Source organism: Chiroxiphia lanceolata, chromosome 1, assembly GCF_009829145.1.
Source record: "Chiroxiphia lanceolata isolate bChiLan1 chromosome 1, bChiLan1.pri, whole genome shotgun sequence".
Taxonomy (NCBI): domain Eukaryota; kingdom Metazoa; phylum Chordata; class Aves; order Passeriformes; family Pipridae; genus Chiroxiphia; species Chiroxiphia lanceolata.
In genome coordinates this window covers 53750489-53774565 of record NC_045637.1, presented here as the reverse complement: position 1 = coordinate 53774565, position 24077 = coordinate 53750489, and the positions used below count along the sequence as shown (strand labels likewise).

The 24077-nt window shown below is 39.0% G+C and overlaps 1 protein-coding gene across 1 annotated transcript in view; it reads left to right on the top strand.

Moving 5' to 3' along the window:
- PIEZO2 (piezo type mechanosensitive ion channel component 2) overlaps positions 1-22543 on the top strand; it is a 294414-nt gene extending 271871 nt beyond the window's left edge. Inside the window, exons 39-54 of the mRNA XM_032707117.1 lie at positions 834-1223; positions 2520-2778; positions 3292-3474; positions 3888-4140; positions 4881-5013; positions 5424-5571; positions 5685-5899; positions 7887-8045; positions 9314-9461; positions 11908-12096; positions 12549-12641; positions 13753-13925; positions 15667-15783; positions 17662-17741; positions 19110-19293; positions 20191-22543. Of these exons, the coding sequence (XP_032563008.1) occupies positions 834-1223; positions 2520-2778; positions 3292-3474; positions 3888-4140; positions 4881-5013; positions 5424-5571; positions 5685-5899; positions 7887-8045; positions 9314-9461; positions 11908-12096; positions 12549-12641; positions 13753-13925; positions 15667-15783; positions 17662-17741; positions 19110-19293; positions 20191-20443 (2977 nt within the window). The 3' untranslated portion in view covers positions 20444-22543. The remainder of the gene's footprint in view (positions 1-833; positions 1224-2519; positions 2779-3291; positions 3475-3887; positions 4141-4880; positions 5014-5423; positions 5572-5684; positions 5900-7886; positions 8046-9313; positions 9462-11907; positions 12097-12548; positions 12642-13752; positions 13926-15666; positions 15784-17661; positions 17742-19109; positions 19294-20190) is intronic.
- Positions 22544-24077: the final 1534 nt, after the last annotated feature.

The following is a 24077-nucleotide window of genomic DNA, read 5'->3' as shown; positions in this document are numbered from 1 at the left end:
GTTCAAGGCCAGGTTGGATGGCATTTTGAGCAACCTAGTCTGGTGAAAGGTCTTCCTGCCCATGGCAGGTGGATTGGAACTAGATAATCTTTAAGGTCCTTTCCAACCCAAACCATTCTATGATCCTATGCAAAGCCAAGAATAAGGAAGGTGAATCAAGCAGAAAACTGATCAGAGTGAATAAGGACAGTTGAAAAAAAAAATAGGTACATGCAGAAGTAAAGCAGGCAGATAAAGTAAAAATGAAGACTTTATTGAAGAACATAGAACAATCTAAAGGTAAGCAAGATACCCTGTTACTGGAACAGTTTGGTAATCCAGGTTGTATTTCTTCATGTCAGCAATTTACATGTTCTTTTATTTGAAATTAGAGTTGATATGTGTGTGTTCAGCTCATGTTCCAGTCACATACAACACCCATACAGGGGTTGTTAAAAGCACCATGTGTAGAAGGAACCCCATGGCTGCCTATCATTCACCATGGAGCATGCCTTAAATAGATGTAATAGCAAGTCTTGACTGGTCAGAAAGCGTTTGAACTACTTTCAGAAAGTTAGTGTAGCTTCTCTTTTTATTTGCCCTTTACTGCTGTGAAAACATAATGAATCACTGTGAGTTCAGTGGGATGTCATTCAGGGAGCAGATGGACCCAGATGTTCCATCTGTGTAAGAGGAGATCATGATGATATCTTTTCTATCAGATCATATGAACTTTGAAGGCCTGGGAATGCAATGGGGTTTCTCAGCTGTCTGCATAAAGGTACAATTAAGAAATTTTGCTTAGTTGTGAGTCTTGTAAACCGCAGCTCACTCTCTTCATCCATCTCCGACAGTGAACCTACGCAGGTCACCATGCTCTATTCTCGTCAGGGAACAACAGAAACCATTGAGGAGGTAGAAGGGGAGCATGAAGAGGAAGGAGCTCATTCTGCATCAAAGTTGGAGGAAGAAGAGGTGGAAGATTATAGCCTAGATTCAGAAGGAGCTGCCTACACTCCTGATACCGATGTGCCATTGTACTCCACGGTGGACAGTAATGCAGAAGCTCCACCTTCCTATAGCAAAGCTGTCAGCTTTGAACATCTTCCCTTTGGGTCCCCAGATGACTCAGCTGGTAAGAGTCTCATGATGGTGAGCCCAGATGACAGCCGGACGGACAAACTTGATACCATTCTCCCCCCACTGACGCATGAGCTAACAGCTAGCGAGCTGCTTCTGAACAAGTAAGACCTTATGACAAGGAAAGATTGTTGGTCACAATGTGTAAAGTTTTGTCATTACTTTGTTTTTTTGTCTCAGAACTAGCTTGCAGTTTCTGATACAGACCATGTTCTAAGTTTGGTTTAAGGGAAGAAGCTCATTTCCTGTGCAGTTTTTCTAATTACTGCTTTTTAAATTATTCAAATTCATCTTAGAAGGAATCTCTGCTTTCTCCCTAGATACCATATTTAATTGTTCCAATTAGCACCGAATTTCTGTGCTGCAATTATCATGGGGTCAAGGGCTTTTCTAAGAATTTATTGTGGAGAAGGCTTCTCTTCTCCAGGCAGCTGTGATTTCAAGTGAGTTTCCTCCAGGACTATCTGGGAAAAAATTCTCCTTTAATTATTTTTGATTACTATAAGGCAAACTGGCCTTTGGCAGTTTCTTTGAAAGCCAGAGCTGAGAACTGTGTAGAGAGACCACCTTGCTAAGTACTTTCATAAGTTCCTCTCTTTACCTGTTAGACACTGTGCTCAGTAGCACAACCAGCACTGAGGTGGGGATGGTGCCGCTGCACTTCTTCATCTGCTTTCTGGCCTGACTCAGATGGGGAGAGCTCCCCCAAATGCAGGGACAAAATCTTAAACCATAGAAATGTCTTTCAGTCTGACTGCATCTGGAGAGAGAGGATATGTAGATCTGACTTTGTCAGATGCAGTGTCTTGTGTTCTGGTTTTCCATAGTAATTTTTGCTTTTCAGTAAGATCTGTTCTCAGACCAGGACACTCTTTATGAAAAGCAGAGAGAATTATGAATGTGTATGAAAGTCACTGCTTTTTATATTTATTTAAGTCTTGTAAAGATTGGACATATCTAATGCTCAAGGATATATATTATGTTCTGATCTTATGTCCTGGGACTATTCATAACGTCGGTCTCATGAGGTACCTCTGTTTTCTTTACAAATTCCTATCTGTGTTGATAAATCAGATAGGAATTCACACCAGTATGGTGTGATTTGCATGAGACATGTTGTAGGGAAGTGGTGTTTGTAGAAGTTCTTAAGCCAGGCTGACACTCTGGGTAAATTTAAAAGCTGAAGAACAGTGTTTTTAGTTATTTTGCCAGAAATTCTTGTTTTCTGAGCTTAGAATCAGGCTATTTGTTTATAATGCTAAATATTTTTTTTATTTTTTCCCTGTATTGAACTAAGCAGCAGAATTTAATATTTTTCAAAAGGAAAAATAGTTGCAATTTGAAAAGCAGCTCTTGCGAAGTTCATTTTCATTTCATTTATGGTACTCTGATCCTCACAGGATGTTTCATGATGATGAGCTGGAGGAGTCAGAGAAGTTTTATGTTGGTCAGCCTCGAGTCTTGCTCCTTATTTATGCCCTGTACAATACGCTGGTGGCCCGGTCTGAAATGGTGTGCTATTTTGTGATCATCCTTAACCACATGATCTCTGCCTCCATGATAACCCTGGTACTTCCAATCCTTATATTCCTGTGGGCCATGCTGTCTGTTCCTCGACCAAGCAAACGTTTCTGGATGACAGCCATTGTCTATACTGAGGTATGCTGCTGTTTTTTGCAACCCCATGTCTAACACAGAAAAGGTAATTTTAAGTCTTGCATGGTCTATTTCCTGATTTTGATCTCTAGAGTCAAGGGCCTCTGGCCCTTCATATTAATATAAATATTTACTATCATCCCCAGCAATTTCTGTGGTATGGAAAGATCTTGTTTGTTATTTTTTTCATTGCAATGAGCAATATCCTTCCTGGCACAAAATGCAGTTATCACAAGAACAGACCATTTGCAAGCAGCTACTCTGTAATTATTAATCGAGAGACAGTAATCACTGCTTGTGGTATCTCAAGTACCACTGAGCATCATCTGTTGGTGAATGTTGATTGACTTTATTACTGAAGAAATGTGTAGTGTTATTCCTCTCTGGCAATGAATATGCTTGTTTATCTTCTCATAAAACTGACAGAATAGTCATATTTCTCTCCTCTTAATGTCCCGTGGTTATTATATCTGACGTGCTTATAAAACACCCAAAGTGTGTTTTGTTTCTGAACAGGTGGCCATTGTCATCAAGTACTTCTTCCAGTTTGGCTTCTTTCCTTGGAATAAACATGTGGATTATACAAAAGATAAACCTTACCATCCACCCAATATTATTGGCATTGAGAAGAAAGAGGGTTACGTGCACTATGATCTTGTTCAGCTTCTTGCTTTGTTCTTCCACAGATCCATTTTAAAGGTAATCTGGGTTCATAATAGTATCTTATTTTTAGTTATAACTTTTTAAGTCAGTCATGATATAGGAAAGTCATTCATTTAGATATCAGGAAAAATTTCTTCACTGAAAGGGTTAATAAATATTTAACTGGCTGCCCAGGGAAGTGGTTGAGTCACCATCTCAGGAGATGTTTAAAAGACATGTAGATGTGGCACCAAAGGGACATGGTTTAGTGGTGGATTTGGCAGTGATGGGGTAACGGTTGAACTGATGATCTAAAAGATCTTTTGCAACCTAAGTAATTCTATGATATCCAACACAATGAATTAGTCTTCCCCATTGTGAACGTGAGACTGAGTTTAGCAATGCCTGTAAAAAATACAGATGTGTCAGAAATACAAGGTTGATACACTCTCTTCTTCTTTTCCCACTAGTGCCATGGACTGTGGGATGAAGATGAGAAAGGAGACAGCTCCAGTAATAAAGAGGATACCGATGATGAGCTCTCTCTGACAGGAGGCAGGAGAGACTCTTCTGCCTCATTGAAATCTGTCAATCTTGCTGCATCAGTGGAGTCCATCCATGTCCACTTCCCTGAGCAACAGACTGCCATCAGGAGGAAGAGCTCTAGCAGCATATCACAGCTTTCACACAGGTCCAGCTTCTCCTCACACAGATCTAAGAGAGGTAAATATCATGGCATTTCTGGGATTTGAAGAGCAAACATTCATTTCCCATAGAATCATTCTGCTGAAACTTTGTGCTGGTTGCTACAGAGCTCCCAGGGGCTACTGAATGCTGCTGCTTCTCAGTGATGAAGCAGGATATGAACCAATGTAACTTCATGTTTGAACACACTCCAAGCCTTCTTAAAGTTCAAATGGAGAGCCATACTTTGTGATTCATTATGCTTTTAAAATTACATTATCCAAAAGCTGGGAAAGGAATGCTCAGTGTGGCCCAGATCCAGAAATTCTGGTTCAGCATAATCTCCAGCTAGAGGGAATGTAAAGCATGTGTATTTTTCATATCTACATTTGATGATACCTGAACTGAGAAAAGTTTTTATTAGGTATATTGAAACACATTACCTGTCCTACCTTATAAAAATTGCAGGATTATTCTAGCCTAAATGTATATATTACCAATTGAGATGACTGAATCAGATTAATCAAACACTTGCCTTTATCACTAGTCTTCTCTTTTTATACTTATTAATCAAGTTTTGATATGCCAGTGATGAAACCTTTACTGGATGCTCACAAGATTTTATCATATTGGGGAAAAAAAGAATTCATCTCAAAGCTTCTTTCAAATGTGAGACTTGTATATGGGATGGAAGTCTCAAGATTTATTTTCTTCTAGTTTTGGCATTTAAACTTTTATTTTGAATTGTCTTTTTTTTCCCTCTCCTTTTTTTTTTCTAGGAAGTACCAGTACACGGAACAGCAGTCAGAAAGGAAGCAGCGTGTTAAGCATCAAGCAAAAATCCAGAAAAGAGCTTCTTATGGAAAAGTTTAGAGAACAAATGATCAAAGCCAAGGCCTTTACAATTAAAAAGTGAGCAATATGAGGAGTGATGTGGGTCTGAGGGGAGGGTCCAACGAGTAAAGCAGTAAACCAGCATTTTAAAGAGAGCAGGTTACTACTGCTAAGTGTTCATTGTATGCAGATGTCCCAGCAGCTGAACATCAGAAAAATCGGCAGCTGTTCAAATAGCATCTGCCTGATAAAAAAAGCTAAATGTTCCATGTGAACTTGGTTGGCTATGTACAATTCTACTGAACAAATTCTAATACAGTGGTTTAGAAACAATCAGAAAAAGGGACTGGTGTCTGTGAAGTCCTGTGAAGGCTGTCAGAGTAGATTTTAGATATCTTTAAAAATATTAATCATAGCACACTCAGCCTTTATTTTCTTCAGTGCAAGTTACATGTTATTAAATCACATTGTGGTCTATATTGTTTTAGGACTCTCCAGGTGTATGTGCCCATCAGACAGTTTTTCTACAATCTTATTCATCCAGACTACAGTGCAGTGACTGATGTGTATGTGCTGATGTTCCTCGCAGACACAGTGGACTTCATCATCATTGTGTTTGGATTTTGGGCTTTTGGGGTATGTCACAGAGGCATCTATGTGTAAATCCTCAGCAGGATTTACATGTTGTAGATGCTAAAAATCATGTGAGTGTCCTTCTTCCTTGACCACCCTTGTATTGTCCTTTTCAGAAACACTCTGCTGCCGCAGATATCACCTCTTCATTATCAGAGGACCAGGTCCCGGAGGCATTTTTGGTGATGGTGCTCATTCAGTTTGGTACCATGGTGGTAGATCGAGCACTGTACCTCAAAAAGACTGTCATGGGAAAGGTCATCTTCCAGGTCATCCTTGTTTTCGGAATACATTTCTGGATGTTCTTTATCTTGCCTGGAGTGACAGAAAGGTATAACCTTTATAAACAAACAATATAGGTTGACTACTGATGCTCTACCGAGTTGCTTGCATTTAAATTTGATATGTTTACAGCTAGGCTTTGGAATCATGAAAAAGTTTCTACTTGGTCTCATTTATAAGTAGAATGTTGGAGTGCCTTTCCAAAACAATAACTTTGGCCAGTATAACTTTGAGGAAGAATTAATTATATATGTACAGAAATATTCTCAACTTAGGCCAAAATGCAAGCAGGTGTAAGAGAAATTGCCTGTAATTGAGTGATGAGAGCTTTCAGCTGAGACAGTGTTGGCCTCTGATCCAATTCCCTGCTCCCTAGACTGCTGCATGTGGCTTTAGAAGAGCGAGTAGAAAATGTCTCCCTTAGAGTAACTTATAATTTAGCACTTTCCTGGAATATGTCAACTGTGGATGTAAATCTCCTTAGACTGAGGAATGTCTAAAACTCTTGTTCCTTCTGAAGAGCAAATTTCTCCTCCCCTGCTCCTGACACTTGGTTCTGGAGGTGGTGTGAAGGTGGTCACCTGCTGTGTGAAATTTTGTGTCACCCCCAAATCTAACATTTCTTATTGCATGGCTCAAGGCACTTACCACCTCAGTCTGCAGTGCAGAGCTCTTAAGGTTCCCTCTCTAGTGCTTGGCTAACTCCTCTCTTGATACTTTAAATTGCCTTGAAGTATTTACCTCACTCCATTGACTGTACAAAGAAATTGAGTGCATCACCTGGGCACATTACACAAGTTATTTTACTGGGGAAAAAAAAAAGGTGCACAGTGTAAAGAAAAACTGAAAGGTCTCACTTGATCTCAAAACCAAATGTTTTTCCTCAGTGCAGTAGTAATTGCGCCCAAATTTGAAAAAAAAGAATGCATTTTTCAAATGCATCTCTTTTCTACTGCACATTGAGAAATGTTATGAAGTAAAATAATTTTGACTTTTTCTGTGCTTTTGTGAAATCTATATCAAATTGTTAATCTCAAATCTCCATCTGAAACATCTTGTATTCCTTCTAAGTCAGACTAAATTTTAGATACCACTGCAAATTTCTTAGCAAAAATAGTTTTGCTGGATTTAATGGAAAATATTGGATTATGGCTGGCTGACAAATCCTGTCCATCAAGAGACATCTCCTGCAGTTCCACTATGCTACTGAACAGCAGCCAAAAGTGGCACATATTCACCAAGATAGTCAAGGGGATGGAGGAATTGACATGTGAGGAGACATTGAGAGAACAGGGTTAGTTCAGTCTGGAGAAGAGAAAGTGAAGAGCTGTCTTCAGCTACCTATTAAGAGGGCACTGAGAAGAAGCTGCGTTTTCTTCAGAAAGGTCAAGAGGGCACAAGTTGGAAAAGGGAAATTTCAGTTAAATATAATGAAAAACTCTTGACTGTAGTTAGACAATGGAGCAGGTTCCTCAGACAGGCTATGGGATCTCCATCTTCAGAGATATTCAAAACTCAACTGAACTCAAAAAATGGTTCCTGAAGTATTTGTCAGAATAAGACTTAATCAGGGGAGGGTGAAAAACATTTTCAGAGGTCAGTCTGTCTTAAATTTCTGTATGAGGTGCTCTCATGAACACGAATAGCCATTAAAACTGTCTGTGTTCAGCCACTGTGCAAGGGCTCACAGAGTGATGTGCCGTCATGGGGGCCAAGGGAAGACTAATCTGCATTGGGTGTAAAGGGACCTCTAGCATCCAGAGGAAGAGGGCACTGCCCCAGGCTCTCACTCTTTGGGAACCCTATTCTCAGTCTCTCCCCTGTGACTCTGAGGTGGCAATGGATGCTGTTTATAGACTTTCTCATTCAGCATCTTTCAAACATTGTTTTAATCCTGCCATGGGGTCAGAAACCACAGGCTTTTTACAGGATCTCAGGAAAGGGAAACTGCCAGAAGTACAAAGCGTTTCAAGCTAATTTGGTCATACACAGATACAAAGCTTATCATTTTCTTTTATCCATCTTTTCCTTTACAGGAAATTTAGCCAGAACACGGTTGCCCAGCTCTGGTATTTTGTGAAATGTGTTTATTTTGGCTTATCAGCATATCAGATACGCTGTGGATATCCAACTCGTGTTCTTGGTAACTTTCTCACAAAAAGTTATAACTATGTCAACCTGTTCTTATTTCAAGGGTAAGTGTAGACTTACTGCCCTTCTTTCTTTTGTGTAATAAGGACTTGTTATAATGAGTTGGTGGGGTTCTTCACAGACTGCTGGAAATAAGACAGTAAATTTTGCACAGCATACTCTGTATATGCCGTATGTCCCCTGTAGTCCACAAAAAAAAAAAAAATCTATTCCAGGAATGCAAACTTCAGAAAAATTGATCTCCCACTCTGAACCCAGAAGCCTGATAACACCAGTAACCCATTCAGGCCCCTATGGAAGAGACATTTTTAACACTTCTAAGAAATCACCTCTGTGAACAGAGATAGGGGCTACACATTATACTAGAAAACAGGTAATGTTATTAGTTCTGCAGTCCTAAAAACTGGTAAGGTGTCAAATCCCAAAGATATCTTTGGAGCAGGTCTACAGGCTCTACCTCAGCAGGTGAACGAAATCGACTGAAAGACAATACACCTGAGAAATAAGAACTATGCATCAAAAAATGTTTCCTTTGAGAACATTTGAAACTCTTCAGGAGTTAGGAGTGTTAGTGCAAATAACAGGCATTGCTTGGAGTGAAAGGTGGTCTTACAGAGCCTTACTTCACGCTCCACTTAGACTGTTACAATGATCTTGTGATTAAGCTAGTTCGAAACATATATGTATTCCACAGAAAAACTGGAATAATTTCAGCATTTTCACAATATTTGCAGTATGGGCTTAGTGCATTTCAGTAGGAAAAGTTACAGAAGAAAGCTTTCCTCACATGAAATGCTCTTTGTGACCTGGCTGATCAGAAAAGTGTTATGTGTATATTGATTTCCTGTTAGCCTACATTCTTTTCCTGCTTAAGATTTAAAAAGCCCAGTTCCATACACAACTGAGGACTGCCCACCTACTGCAAAGGTGCCATGCACCACTTGGTGTAAGGAGGTATAAAACAAATTCCCACCGTCCTGTGGAAAACATGGTCTCCACTCCCAGGTCAGAGGAATTTAGGGATACAGGAAAGCCTTTTACTATTCCATCAATGACTCGATCGCAATTACTGGGCATAATGATGCAAAAGCATATTTATGGCCTGACAAGGAGATCTAGAAGAACATGAGCAACAGCAGATCTGTACTAACCATGCAATTTCAGGATATGATTGCATTTGTATTTACAAAATCTCCCAGTAAGCTCTTTTAATATTGTCTTAATTCTCCCTCTCATCATATATACACATGCTGTGCTTGTTCAGTGTGATCCCTCTGTTTCTGATGAGTTATTTACTGTGATCTCCCTCCAGGTTCCGCCTAGTTCCATTTTTGACTGAGCTGAGAGCAGTAATGGACTGGGTTTGGACCGATACCACTCTCAGTCTTTCCAGCTGGATCTGTGTTGAAGATATCTATGCCCATATATTCATCCTGAAGTGTTGGCGAGAGTCAGAAAAAGTAAGGAAGCCCCATATAAGTGATCCAAGCCTCCTCTCCCCCTTGAAGAAATTTAGAGAAATAATCATGACTCCCTAAATGATTGGGAAATCCACCATAAAACCAGTTTGTTAGAAGATACACCTGGTGCTTATGTTCAGAAATATTCAGACTCTTCGGTGGTTTACGGTAGTTGGCAGTCAGTTGGAGTGAAATTTCAAATGGCTTCTCTTTTGTGCCTACCTTATTTTTCCACCATTATCATGAACTCCACAAGCATGTGCCTTCTGGCTTAATTGCATGCCTGAGTTTCAGGGCTGGTATTCACACAGTCTCACTCACAACTAGATAAGTAACCAGCAGTAGCAGGGAAACTGTAGCTGAAGAGAAAGGTCAGTAGAAGGAAAAGTTCGTGCCCATGTCCCTGTAGGTCCCAGGGACATCAGGTTCATGTAACTGTAGAGGGAACTCAGCTGGCTCCTCTGTCTCAGGAGAGTCTCTGCACATCCAGAATTGAACTGTAGGCCAGATAAACCCACCATTTGTCTGACTGAAATTTCAGTCTCTTTAAATCATTTAAGCTTCAGTTCAAATTAAACTTGTAAATTCTGGATTCCTTATAACCACTGTAAAGATTGCAACCATATGCTTGCTTATTTTGCCAATTTGAAATAGAAATTATGCATTATTTTAAGAGTGACCAAACCAGTCAGAAATTCTACATCTGCATTGAAATGGATTTATTTTTAAGTGTTACTGACGTATTTCTACTTTTATTATAATCCTGTCTCTTAATGGCAATTACTTTCCAAGTATGTGACTTAGATTAACTCAGAGCTAAAGAGCACACAAATCTTGGATATAGGCTTTTTCTCTGTGACTCCCACTACTGCCATGAATGGAAGAAGTTCCAACTTCAGTGGTCAGAGAAATAATAATCCAGTTCTACTTTGACTGTCCATTTCACTGTGCATTTTTATACCACAACAGGATCACGTGCATTATATGTAGCAGAGAGCTGACATGGGAAAATTTCCATGTCTAAGCTAGAATGTGTGTGCTAATGCCATGTAGCAAAATATCTAGCCATGACTTAACGTGTTGTTCAAGGTACTTTAGTTCTCTCTGTCTCTCACACATTGAGTGGTATCCTAAGTACTTTAACTGTTAGAGTCTCTCTGATGTGTTCTGTAATGTCATTAAAAGTGCCTGAACTAATCTCTTACAGACAAATAATATACCCCTGCTGATCTTGATACGATATTTTAATGAAAAGAGTATCCTGTAGCATAGGACAAATTACTTGATACACTGCTTCGAAAAGTAACTAATTTGTTTTAAATATAGCATTGTATTACAAATTTAATGTTCTCATAGGGCTTTATGGATTCATGTTGTAAAGCAAGAACAATTTCCTGAAAGCCGTATTCCTGGCGTGTGTTTGCGGTACAGTGCAATATAATGCAAAATGCATCTCTGTTTTACACGTGCAGTATGCAGTGCAGGAAAGACAGACTCCTAAACACTACAGAGTTAAATCCTTATAAGAGAATACACCAAAATAAATTACAGTGATGGTAAGGCATTTTACAGGATGGTGAAGCTACTAAGGTATTCAGTCATGAGGCAAATAACAGAGGGAGGGCATTATGGGCAGGGGAGAAGAGACATACCATGTGATCTGCTTTGAAAGGAGAAGAAAAGCAAAGTCACTTTTGGTCTCAAAAACTAAGAAAGGGAAGGATGTTACATCAGCAGTATCAATATTCTAGGGACAACAACAAAACTGTAAGCATCATTTAAATGCAGTTGGTGTCGGAATCACTAGAAACAGATTGGATAAAGCCTGTGAACAACTCTTGGAAATACTGTAAGTGAAGTATGAAATGAATGTGGAGGTTGTGCAATATCAGACATTGCTACTGATTGTGTATGTCAGTTGCTGGCAAACAATTTTCCTGCTCCCCCAACTTTGATATACGGTTTGCAGCATTTTGAGATCTATGAGAGGAACTGCCTTAAGGAGCTTTGAGATAAAACTTTTTGGAAGGCTATATACAATCACAACAGCAGTTTTTGGAACAAAACATTGTATCACTGTTGCTGCTATTATTTTATATTTTGTTCATGTGAGTTCATGTTTGCACTCATTCAGACGAAATATTTCAAATTATCCTAGCAATTTCTTCCTTCTTTATCATTGTGAAGAATCAAAATCCCAGTATTTTTCACATTGAACACACACCTGATATGGGTTAATTTGTCGTTTTTCTCTATTGTCACCAGAAATTAAGTGTCTGTGCAGGCTTGGCTAAAAAAAAAATCTCAGAATAACTGGCCTGGCAATGGGTAGCAAATTACCATAAAAGATGGGAAGCCTTAATATCGTTATATATTTACTCATCAAATCATATGAAGTGTACCTTTGATAGAAGAGACATTACCATACTGCTGTTTGCTTTTGCAGAGATATCCCCAACCAAGAGGCCAGAAGAAAAAGAAAGTTGTGAAGTATGGAATGGGTGGCATGATTATCGTCTTGCTGATTTGTATTGTCTGGTTCCCACTGCTCTTCATGTCTTTAATCAAATCTGTTGCAGGCATCACCAACAAGCCTCTAGATGTATCAATCACAATAACTCTAGGAGGTTATCAGGTAAAAAAAGAAGACACACGAAAAGTTAACTCTGGTTTTTGCACTGTATTTCCTGTACTATTTTTCTTCCCTTCATTGAATTGAACTCTCCTGCCTTATGCAAGGTATCAGGCAAACTTCCACAAATGATCCCTTTTGGGTTTAAAAACATGTTAGTTTATCACTGATGTAAAATACTATCTTCACTTTAGAGTTAAAACCATAATCTAATAGCAGTGGAATCCGAATAAATTATCCTACATCAGATACACTCAGATAACTGCCTACAGGTTCACGTGGTAAATACAAGATAATTGGAGGTAGCTTGCATCTCAGTGGAATGAAATTATAATCTTCTTCTGTTGGATTGAGTACCATAATTGTCTTGGGCTGTAATGCACAAGATGCTATAGTGTGTATGTAGCAGCCGATGTGAAGTAAATGTGACAAGTGTGTGTTCTTTTGTTTCCCAGCCTATTTTCACAATGAGTGCTCAACAGAGTCAGCTCGAGGATTTCAATCAGACTCGTTTCAATATGCTTCTGGCAGGCTATAGGGGTAACACTGTAAGTGAAATGTAAAATACCTCATTACTTAAAAATGTGTACATGTTTCCATGGAGGCCTTTTGTGAGTTTTGTTTGTGTAGTTACAAGTGGTAAGCAGTGCTGTCATCAATTGGAAGATATTTTCACAAAGAGTAGAATGAGTAAAGGTTCACACAAATCATTTGTCAGGATAGAGCTGGGTTATGGTCAGGCAAGCTACCATTAATCTAGACATCTTTCCACAAAATCCTGGAAGACAGAAACCTTAGTTGTCCTGTTCTCTGAATAAAAACCTCCCTTCTAAATGACACAAACCTTTAGGAGACGTGATGCTGTTTGTGTACTGCCAAAACAAATGTGCTGTGGGAACATAAGAGTGTTGGCCCTTTTAAGCCCCACGGTCCTTCCTATAGCACACACATCTTTCACCTCGTAGTGAGGAGAGGTGGTGCTGTCAAAAGAAAGCGTGCATGGCCTAGAAATATTTTGACATTAAAATGTCAAAACAACCATTTAAGCAAACTCTCAGTATTTCATGAAGCAATATGCATAAAGTTTTCACAAGTTTCTACAAGAAAAAGACTAGTAATTAGTAGAAACTGCTGCATTACTAACACAACTGTCATTTGATCAGATATAGCTTTAAAAGAAGTGCTTGCTACTACCCCATTCAAGAATTAATAGGTTTTGATCTTAGATCCTACCAAATAGCCCATGTATGACTGCATTAATATTGTAACCTTGATCCATTTCAAAGTTACGAGTTTCAAGTTGCTTTATCCTTTGCCGACATCTTTCTATGCAGAAAGATACTCAACAGAAGACAGAGTAAAATTTTAACTCAAGTTTAAACTCTACAGAGTTTACTTCCTGAACTTTCAGGCTCACTTTGACCTTCATGGCCATCAAACAGCAAGGCCATTTTTGTTTTGCCTTCTTAGCTTGGGTATACTTTGTTAATCCCCCTTCCCATCTAGAGCCCCAATTGGTACCTGAGGAAAGCAATTAGTGCACACCCCTGCACTTACAGTTAATCAAACATTTACAGTTCTGTCTGACTGGGAGACATGTTTCTGTGTCTTGTGGATATCACTGCACTGAAATTTTATTTTCCTCTTCTGCACCTACAGGCTGCCTTGCAGTTTCTAGAGGGCTATGGAAAAGAAGATATAACTTTAGCAGATCTAGAAGGAAATTCAAATTCTTTATGGACCATCAGCCCTCCCAGTAGACAGAAAATGATAGAAGGACTGAAGGATTTTTCATCTGAGTTCACTGTAGTTCTTTCGTGGACCATTCAGAGGTAATTAAAAAGGCTGTTTCCCACGCATTTCCTCAGTAGAACAGTTCCATGCTGCATTTTTGGTTTAGTTTTTCAGCAAATTCTATTGTACTGCAGAGCAAAAAACTATAAGTGGGAGGGAGACAGAGAGAAGTCACTTTTGTTACTCAGGGAAACATTTGTTGCCTACAGTTCTCAAAAATAGAGAAGTGGAGCCACTTCCAAGTAGATTCTTTAAAATGGCATGATAGAGTTTTCAATGGGACTTGAGGGGAAGGAAAAGTAAGAAAATTTTAGCCAGTTTTACATGGAGATGTTCAGATAAACTGCCCTAATAACAGTCTTGTTATCATTTATGGAAATTGAATACTTAGATCTAGTTAAGGCATAAAGCCTATGAGGAAATAGAAACAGAACTGCTTGGTCCTCTTTTTAAGAGAGTCTGGAATTGACAAACTATTTTTATATGCAAATAACATAACAATGGCACAGATCCCTTTTGTTGAGACCTTTGCCTGTTTACTTGTGATTCCTTTGGCCTCAGTGAACTATACTTTACAATGAAGTTTTTGAAAGAAACAGCCTAAAAAATAGTCTTGCACACAGGCTAGACCACACCCAGTCACCAAGGTCATTTGTTCACTACTGTCTGCCAGCTGGGGTTCCTGTAGACTGCTAGATTAAACTGAAGTCATCACTTTGTGGAAATTAAGTTCCTTTGCAGCCCTGGTATCTACATGTTTTGTTGGAAGTAGAAGCTGGATTGTTATAACAAAAGACTATGCACAAGAAGCAGGTCAGCTGAATCACTGTGGGAGCTCTGAACTTGCTGGGTCAGTCTTTCCACAGTCAAAAATAGTAATGAATCTGCGCCCTTAATTTAACTTTATTTGACCCCTCTTATTTTCCTGGAAGCGTTGAGTATTAGCTAGTGAATTATTCCACGCCATCATTTCTGAGCCTTATATTCATTTTTAATACTGCTACTCAGTTTGCCCATATGCTTTCATAACTACAAGCATTCGTACACTAGTTGAAAGAGACCTTTTTCACCCTCAGATTATAGCTTGTGGATTACATTGTGACCATGAATAACTGGAAGTATTAAAGACTTACCACAGTGACCTTCTACTTAAATGCTGTCTTTCATTAGGCAAGAAGACCACAAGCACCAGTAAGATAAGCCTGTTGTGTCACACATTGTTTGCCTTTGCACAGCATCTGCTGGGAATGTTTCTGTGCAGTCCTCCCAGCCCTCAGCCTTACCCAGCTGCTGCACTTGGACCACAGGGCGTGGCATAAGGCATTGTGCGAAAGCTGATCCTGCACCAGTCATGTTCTGCAGTTGGTGTGAAGCCTGAGGAGGAGGCATGGAGGTCCTATCAGTCTGTTAGACAAGTTTCTGCAGGGCTGAGGTGGTGTTTTGGGAAGCTGTAGCTGACTGCAAATCCTTAGCTATCCTGACACTGAACGGTCCCATTGCCTAAAGTGAGAGCAAAATTATACTAATGTGTCATTATTGTCCTGTATACAAAGGCATAGTCAGTTAGAAAAACAAACCTTTAAGGCTGCTACATATCCTCTGTGAAAAAACCCACACCATCTCAGGTACAGGTCGCATGATGCTTGCTTTATCCAAGACTAGGTTAGCCAGGGTCAGTGCTGACTAGTTAGACAACTAGCTCTTGCATTCAGCAAAAAAGTGCTTAGGTTATGCTCGCATTGTTGGCTGACAGTGTGTCTTCCCTTTTACTTACAACAGAAATCTCACCCTTGGTGCCAAAGCTGAAATAGCATCAGATAAACTTACCTTTAAACTACAAAACAAAACCAGAACAGATATTGCTACAATGATGTCTGGAGAGCAACTGAAAAAGGTGTAAGTTATTTTCTTTGCCTATTTATATGCAAACTTTCCCTTTTGAAGCCTGATTTCCTAAGAAGGTCAAGCTTGTGCATTTGTCTGCCCCCTCTAATAACAGAGGCCAACAGCACTGAAGTCAAATAATAGCAGTATTAAAGGTAAAAGCTCGCTTTCTATTATAAATGTAGGCTGAGAAGACCACAAACACTGGATCATCACCAACAAGCATGGTGAAGCTATTAGCAACTTTTCTTTGATTTACTGGATAAACACAAGTTCACTACAGTATATTTATAGTTCAACTTCCTTTGCGTTACTTCCGTTCAACCTGATCTGAGGATGTTGTATTGAGGATTTTTTTGTTCTAAATAACCATCCAGACTACATTTCATATTGTTATTTTTGAATAGTGTGAGATTGGCAAGGAAGTGTTAAATCACTGCGGTCAAAGGGTAACATCTGCAATCATTTCTGACATTAGATCTTTTCCTGTAATGGAAATTCACAAGGCATGGTCCTAATATGAATATTAAACATTATTCTATGGATATAGCCTTATAGCATTAACAGCAGTGGTGCCTCCTTCCAGACTGGAAAAGAGTCTGGCTCTTCCTCTTCTGCCTGCTCACTGGGGATTACTTTACAGCAGTAGTCTCTAAGTACTGCTAAGCCAGCACATCATCCCTGAAGGCCACCTAATCTGATTTGTGGCTACCAGAGTTGAAAAGTTTAAAATGAGGCCAGCTGGGATTGTGAAAAATCTGAGAGGTTCTTATCTGTTAGTAGGTAGGAATTAGATTTGCCTTTTCTATGCACAGCTCTTTTTCTGCACCTCCCCACACACTTGTACATCCAAACAGACTGCTGTTGCACATCTGATCATTGCATTTAAAAATATTTTATGCCTCTTTTACTTTTCTGCTGTATGAGGATGCAGGAATATTTCCCAAGGTGATGTACAGCCATGGAGGATAGATTTTTCTCATTTGTGGGAGGAGGTAATTTGTAGGAGGCAAACAGTGACATAGAAGATATACCTGCATTTGCCTGTCCTGCAAATATATTGCCTTAATATTGTTGATTTAAGCTTTTTTTACCTGATCATAAAGTTGTTGCAGCTATCCAGCATGGAGCTTTCTGTTACCACCCCTAATGGGACAACTTACCTGCTGAGCTCTTATCTTTTTTTTGGATCTGCTGGAGGCAAGTGTCAAAGGACTTCCCTGAGAGCTCTGCTTCCCTAGAATTTTTCAGCCATTTGAGGAAAAAGTTAGGACAGAATCTCTGCTTTTAATGAAATGTCTCTCCCTCTAGATGCTGGTAATTTATTCTGACTTATGATAATTTGATTTTGAGTCCAGTGGAAGAACTTTTACAAACATCTTTCTTTTTAAGTTTCAATTCCTCCTAAAAACTGTGAAAATATTTCCCGATTAAAGATTCTGGCAAAAATTCTCACTCTTTTCAGGTGTTACTATCGAAACATTTTGCAATTCTGAAGTAATAACTGTTCTCACCAAATATTTTTCTAGCTAAGCATTTTTCTAGCTTGTTTACTACTGACTTTCTTTATGACATTATAGCTGACCATAAAAGCAGCTTTTTTAAAAAGGGAAACAAAATATCAAGCCTACATTCCTTGCAAACACGCATGCCTCAGGTGTGTGGAATTCATAGTGTATGAATGGTGACATTATGGATGGAGCTCCCTGCTGAAGTTCTGACAAAACATAGCCCATAAATCCAACTAACTTTCAGATGTGACATCTGAACACTATAAAGTCATAGCTTGAGCCAAGAATTACTGGGAACTGTGTATAGCACTGTTAGGTATTTCTAAATTATTTTAGAAATATAAAAATATGAAATATTTGCTTTCTCATTTTTTTTCAGAACATTGGAGGAAGTGTATCCATACTACATCAAGGCTCCTAGTGATTCTCTGGCAAAACCCATAAAGCAACTATTGAAAGGTATGTGTCCAGACCATGAAAAACAGAATATGGTTGACAGAAGAGCAACACAGCACTCACACTTGTACATTCACTGAGATGTTACAAGGTGCCTCAGTCAGAAATGCACTTACAACGGTTTCTACTTGGTGCCCGCAAGATTGAGGCAAGATAAGGTAATACAGTATAAGACAGAAAATACATTTGGATGTACAGGTATACAATAGCTTTGTATTTAACAGTAAGGACTCTAAGGATGAAGTCCATCTCCTTTCCTTCAATTCTGCTTTAGGAACTGTTTTCCTTTGTTTTCTAAGTGATTAGAAGTTTCACTTCTCTGCATCTCCCTAATACCTTACTAGGAACAGTCAGTAGCATTGCATGTCTGCAAATGTAGCTCCTCAACTTAAATAATGACACTGCATAACTTTGGGTTTTTTAAGCTGTTCCTTTCTTATTGGTGCAAAGAACCCAGTTTAGATAAATCATTGAATTTCAGAGTCAGAATGCATACAGGTACTCACAGACAAACAGAATACATGAACACATGGGCACATAACATATGAAAAACCTGTTGGATTAGAAGAGTAGGAACAAGTCTTTATTGAAGAGCAATTTGCTCAACAAAGGTTAAATTTGGCACTTGAGCATATTAGTAGTACTAGTACTAGTAGTAGTAGTATGTAGGACATTACTGTCAAGGTTCAGTGATTAGATTAATTGGGAAAAACGATTTTTGAGACTGAACCTCAAGTATCAATCTATGAGTAGCAATAAGTTACAAGTGCTTACAAGTCATTAATCAGGTCCTTAATTTGACATTCTTCAGAAGGGCTTTAATGTATACACTACTAATGTACATTCAGGATAATCAGAGTTTGCCTCCTGTCTGTGTGATCAGTATGCATAAACCAGGATAGTATGCTTTTCTTGATATAAAGGAATAACATCTTCTATATCGAGACATAAATCATTTACAGTGGTAGTTTCACTTTGACATCTGGAAGCTGACCGCTATCCCTCAGGCTAAATGTCTTTCTTTAGGCCTGAAATGCACACATGATGAGTGTTACTGACATTTTGGACTGAAAATACCAAAATGATTTGACAGTTGTACAGAAGAAAATGTAGGTGATATGAAATATTTTATTTATTTAATGCAGATTCAGATGAGATTTGCAGAAGGAAAAACACAGAAGTCTAGGTTTTATAAATTTTGTACTTTTGTACAGAAATAATGTAAGATGGGGTTTAGGAGAATTATAAAAAACTTTTGCTTTTACATTGCTCAGTCATTTTCTTATGCAGATGTTTGAAGTATCTGTCTCAAAGTAGTTTGATTTCTACAATTCTTTGTGTATATATTTCAACACTTCTTTTTTTCAATAGACTGCAAATGGAAAAATATCACAGTTTCCCTGGTCAAAAACAATGAGTCTGGTGAGGGAGTTCGTGAGTGGTGGGTTTTGAATCAGCTTGGAAAAACATTCAAAACATCTGGAGATAGTCTTGAACTCATCATATTCAGTGATAAAGTCAGTCCTCCAAGCCTTGGATTTTTGGCTGGTTATGGGTAAGAAGGAATCTTTACATAAAATTAAATAAAGTACATAAGACAGAAGTACAGGTGACTTTATTTGCTGATTTGGGGAGGTTAATTCTTTGTTGGTTTTGTGTTTGAACGTTACAACATTTTGAAAAGGAGTTCTGTGAGATTTTCAAGTTAATGTCTACTAATATTATCTATAGTAGGGTTAATATTCGTAAGGAATAGTATCACCCTTGGTAACTGCTCTTCAGTGGGAATAAAAACAGAAGCACCCTTCACACCAATTTCCTATTGAAGTAAAAAAATTCAAAAGATGTCAGCTTAGCTGCAGGTCAGGTTCTGCCCAAATTCTGCCCAGTTTTGGCGACCTTCCCAATCTTGTAGCCAGGACCTTGGGTGTGAAACAGTTATGAAATACATCTCCACAGAGAGAGGAAGGATGGAGACTGTGCATTCCCAGGAGATACATCCTTCTGGTAAAATTTTGGAGAAATCCCCATAGGAGGATTATAAGGGGAGACAGGTAAATGTTAGTTTGTCACCAGTTACATACGTAATCTGTAATTTTAATAAAAAATATTAAATATGAAACCTGACAGATTATTTGCCTTTAGCAGCCAGCTGTTGTCAGATTTCCCAAGTTGCAGGAGTCATGACTTCCAAGCTGTAACAGACAGGACGTGAGACCATCAGCAACTGGGGTTAAACTGTTTAAGTCAGCAGCCCCAGCTGTTTATGTTTCCATATTTCTGTGATGTTTGAAAGACCTTACTTTCCTTCATCCTGCAGCACAGCAAAAGCACAATCCTAATTAGAAGTTAATGTTCACCCAACTCACAGACTACACTTAGACATGTAGATGAGCTTCCTCACATTTGGCTGACTCTTTTTCAAGGCATGATTTCCTTTCTTTCTTTTCAGCATTATGGGACTATACGCCTCAGTTGTCCTGGTGATAGGAAAGTTTGTCCGTGAATTTTTCAGTGGGATCTCTCACTCCATCATGTTTGAGGAGCTACCCAATGTAGACCGAATCTTGAAGTTGTGTACTGACATTTTCTTAGTGCGAGAGACTGGAGAACTGGAACTAGAAGAAGACCTGTATGCCAAACTAATATTCCTGTATCGCTCACCAGAGACCATGATCAAGTGGACTAGGGAAAAAACTAATTGATCTCTTTGGTGTCACACTGCAAATCAAGTTGATTTAATCTGAATTTTAAAGGAAAAAGAAAAAAAGCACAATATTCTCTTAAGAGCTAAGCCTTTTATAGTTGGGTAGCAATGATTTTTCACCGAAGGAATCCTGGAAGCTACGGCCTTAGGAATCCATGCTGCCTTTCGAATTAAGGATCAACAGTGAGGAAGGTTGAATGATTTGTTGGTTTTAATGTGCCACTCCTCTACAACCTGGGGACTGCTTTGTAATTTAATCAACAAAAAGTTTGCATCTTTGTCTGGCTAATTTAATTTTCCAGATGACCCTTACAACTTCAAAAGAAATGAAGGGAGTGAATCCACAGATGACTCCAGTGTACCTTCTTAACCCTTTCTGGAGCCATACGATTTGGATTGTGCAATATGCTGTTGTACATCACTGACTTTCAACCTACAGTAATGGGACACTGACTAGCCTTCAGGACACCCAAGACCCAGGGCCGCAGTGGGATCTGAAGACATTCTAGCCATACCCATTTGTAGAAAAGCAGAGGTTGTGATGTACAAAGGACACTGTGGACAAGCCTCTGTTAGCAAAAAGAAAATAAGTAACAATCTGTTTAAATGCCTTATTTTATTTGTACAGTCACAGGAGACATTTCCACCAAACATCAATGACTTTTCTCAGGAAAAAAAAGCAACTGAAAACTTGACACTTTGTCAAGACTAACTAATGGCTAGAATAATTATGGTGAATTATTGGGGTGTTCTGCTGGGCCATTCTCTTCAAAGTTACTGCTTTCCATTAGATGAGAAAAGAAAGTGAATTCAATGACCTAATGAGCAACTTCATTTCTTATAACCCTTTAAAGACTGAATAATGTGTGCTTCTCTCTGCTTCTCATGACATGCTTTTTCCCATTTCGATGATGTAAGGCAACTGTTGTTTTGCTGTTAGCTGATATTCTTCTTCGAGTGTTTCAGGTATATGAAAATGTTTACATATTCCAAGTCACATTTTTACATCCGAGACGGGTTTTTTTTTTTAGGTTCCCAAATATAGACATATGAGCTTGAAAAATGGCCTTTTTCGTAAATTGCTCTTCTTAGTGACACAAATGGCTCATTAGAGAACATTGTAGCATGAAAATTTACAATTGCAGTGTAGGTTTCATTCCATGTTAAAAATATATTGAGAAAAAAAATCACTGAGTGGGTAGGGTATGTTAAAAAGGTATACTGTGTAGTTTTGATTCAGTAATGACTTAAAATAAAGCACATGTTGCAAAGTCATTTTAGAAGTATTTTTCCTCTGCCTTTTTACATGAAATGGGAAGAGTTTGACATTCTTCTAACTCTGTGACAAATAAATCTTTCCTGTAGTTAGCTGCTATTTATTATATGAATGATTAGTTAATCACCAGAAAGAAACTAAAATTAACATAATTTGCTGGCACATTGTACTGCAGAACTTCATAAAACAGCACAACTAAATGAAGTTGAAACATACTCTGCCGAGTGCTTCCATGACAAATGCTGTCTCATCCATTCTATACTGTGAAAAGTAACATTTTGAGCACCTTGAAGTGCACAAAATAAAAATAGCTTCATGATATTGTAACAATAAAATAATTTGGTGACTGGAACTCACTGGAAGACAACCAGATTTCCTCCAAAGTGTAATGGAAAGGTAGCTGCTCATACAGCCAGGCAGCATTTCCCCCTGGAGAGTTTTGCTCCATTTCTTCTATAGGTCCTGTGAATGAAAATCAAAATATAAAGGGCAGCCCTGACATGGCCTCCAGGGATGTTAAAATGTCCTTTATGCTTGGATGGATCCTCACCTGGGTGTTCAGTGATTTTAAGGAAAGCAACACTGGAAGGAGAAGTGTGAAGGGTGTAATGTATTTCTAAAGGTACCAGACAGCAGAACCACACTGGCCACAGTTGGTCCTGGCTCCCTTCCTGGTTCCTTCTCTTTAACAGGCACTTCCTTTCTGGTGAGAAAAAATACGTCTTTGGAATGAGCTGTAGTTCTTTGGGCTTTGCAGAAATGTGCTGCTCTTTCTTTCATGGATTGATCAACCTTTGAAAATAAAAGGATTCTTCTGTTGGGTTTTTTATTTATTTTTTTTAAAAGCAACTCAGTCAAATCGCTGACATGGACTGGGTAGCTACCTACAACATGTGAGAAGTGTACTGCTGATGACAATCCTCTGATCAGCTATCCAGATAAAGTTGAACTAGCAGCCCACACTTAGGTGGTCAGTATTGGGGCCAGTACCATCTAACATGTTTATTAACAACCTGGAGGACATAACAGAGTGCACCTTCAGCAAGTTTGTTTCGCCAAACCTGGACCTGGGGAGGTTTGTGATAACATGTCAGCTGCCCTCCTGGGACATGGGGTGGGCAGTTGCTACAGGGAGGGCAGGACTTCCTTTAAAGGCAGATCTCAGGATGCTGGAGAAATTATCTGCCAGGTACATCACCAACTAAGATAAATGCAGCAAAGTCCTGCCTCTGAGACAAACTAACTCCTTGCAGCAATTCAGACTAGGTAGGTGGGTTGGGGACAGCTTTACAATAAAAAGAGCCAGTATCAGGGGTGGGAATTGCATGGAATTGCAGGTATATGAGCAGTGTAGTGGGCTCTATTTACAAGAGCACAGTTGAACGTCAAGGGAAATTATAAGTCCTCTATTCAGCACTTGCAAGACCACATCTGGAGAATTGCATGCAGGTTTGGGGTCTCCAGTTCAAGAAAGATACTGACATACTGGACTGAGCCTGGTAGGCAGCTGGAGGGCACAACATGTGAGGAGGCGCTGCAGGATCTGGGTTTGTTCAGCCTTAAGAAGGAGGAGTCCAAGGGGAGAGCTTATTGGTGAGGTATAGAAAAGGCGGAGCCAAGCTCTGCAGAGCTGCATGATAGACTTAAGAGGCAACAGATACAACTGCAACAAGGGAGAAGGAAAACTGTTTTTATCATGAGAGCAGTCAAACACTGGAGCAAGTTCCTAGAGAAGCTGTGGGATCTTCAGCCTTGAAGGTTTTCAAAACTTGATTGAGTAACCTGTTTTAAGTGACCATGCTTTGCATGGGAGGTTTGGCCTGAAGCCTCCTGAGGTCCCTTACAACCTGAATTATGCCATGGTTTTAGGATTCTGCCAGAGATACTGTAGCTTACTAAAGACAGTGTATTGGCTGCTGTGACAATAACCTCCAAAGTGTAATAAAATCATCAGGTACTGCAGACCCAATGTTGCATATCAAACCTACTTTAGTAAGCCCCTGTGTCCCATTTTTCAGAGCTAAGCACTGCCAGGGAAAATTCCTGTTTTCCCTCTTCCACCCTTGTAATCAAGAAATTATGGCTCACAAGATGATAATATAAGCCCTTACCTGTATACATGAACTGAATTGGATTAGAAGCTTACCAGGTCAGACTTAAATGAAATAGGTCCTCGTGGTTATTTTCCCAGATTTTAGGATTCCTTCCTGTTTTATTCAATAGAGGAGCAGCTCTTCAATGGAATAAGCCTACATATGAAAAGACAGCCGTAAAATAAAATCAGTTTTGTTATATATAAGCGTCAGTGGGTTTACTTTCCTTATAGGAACTGATATTTTAGTGTTTACACAGAAGT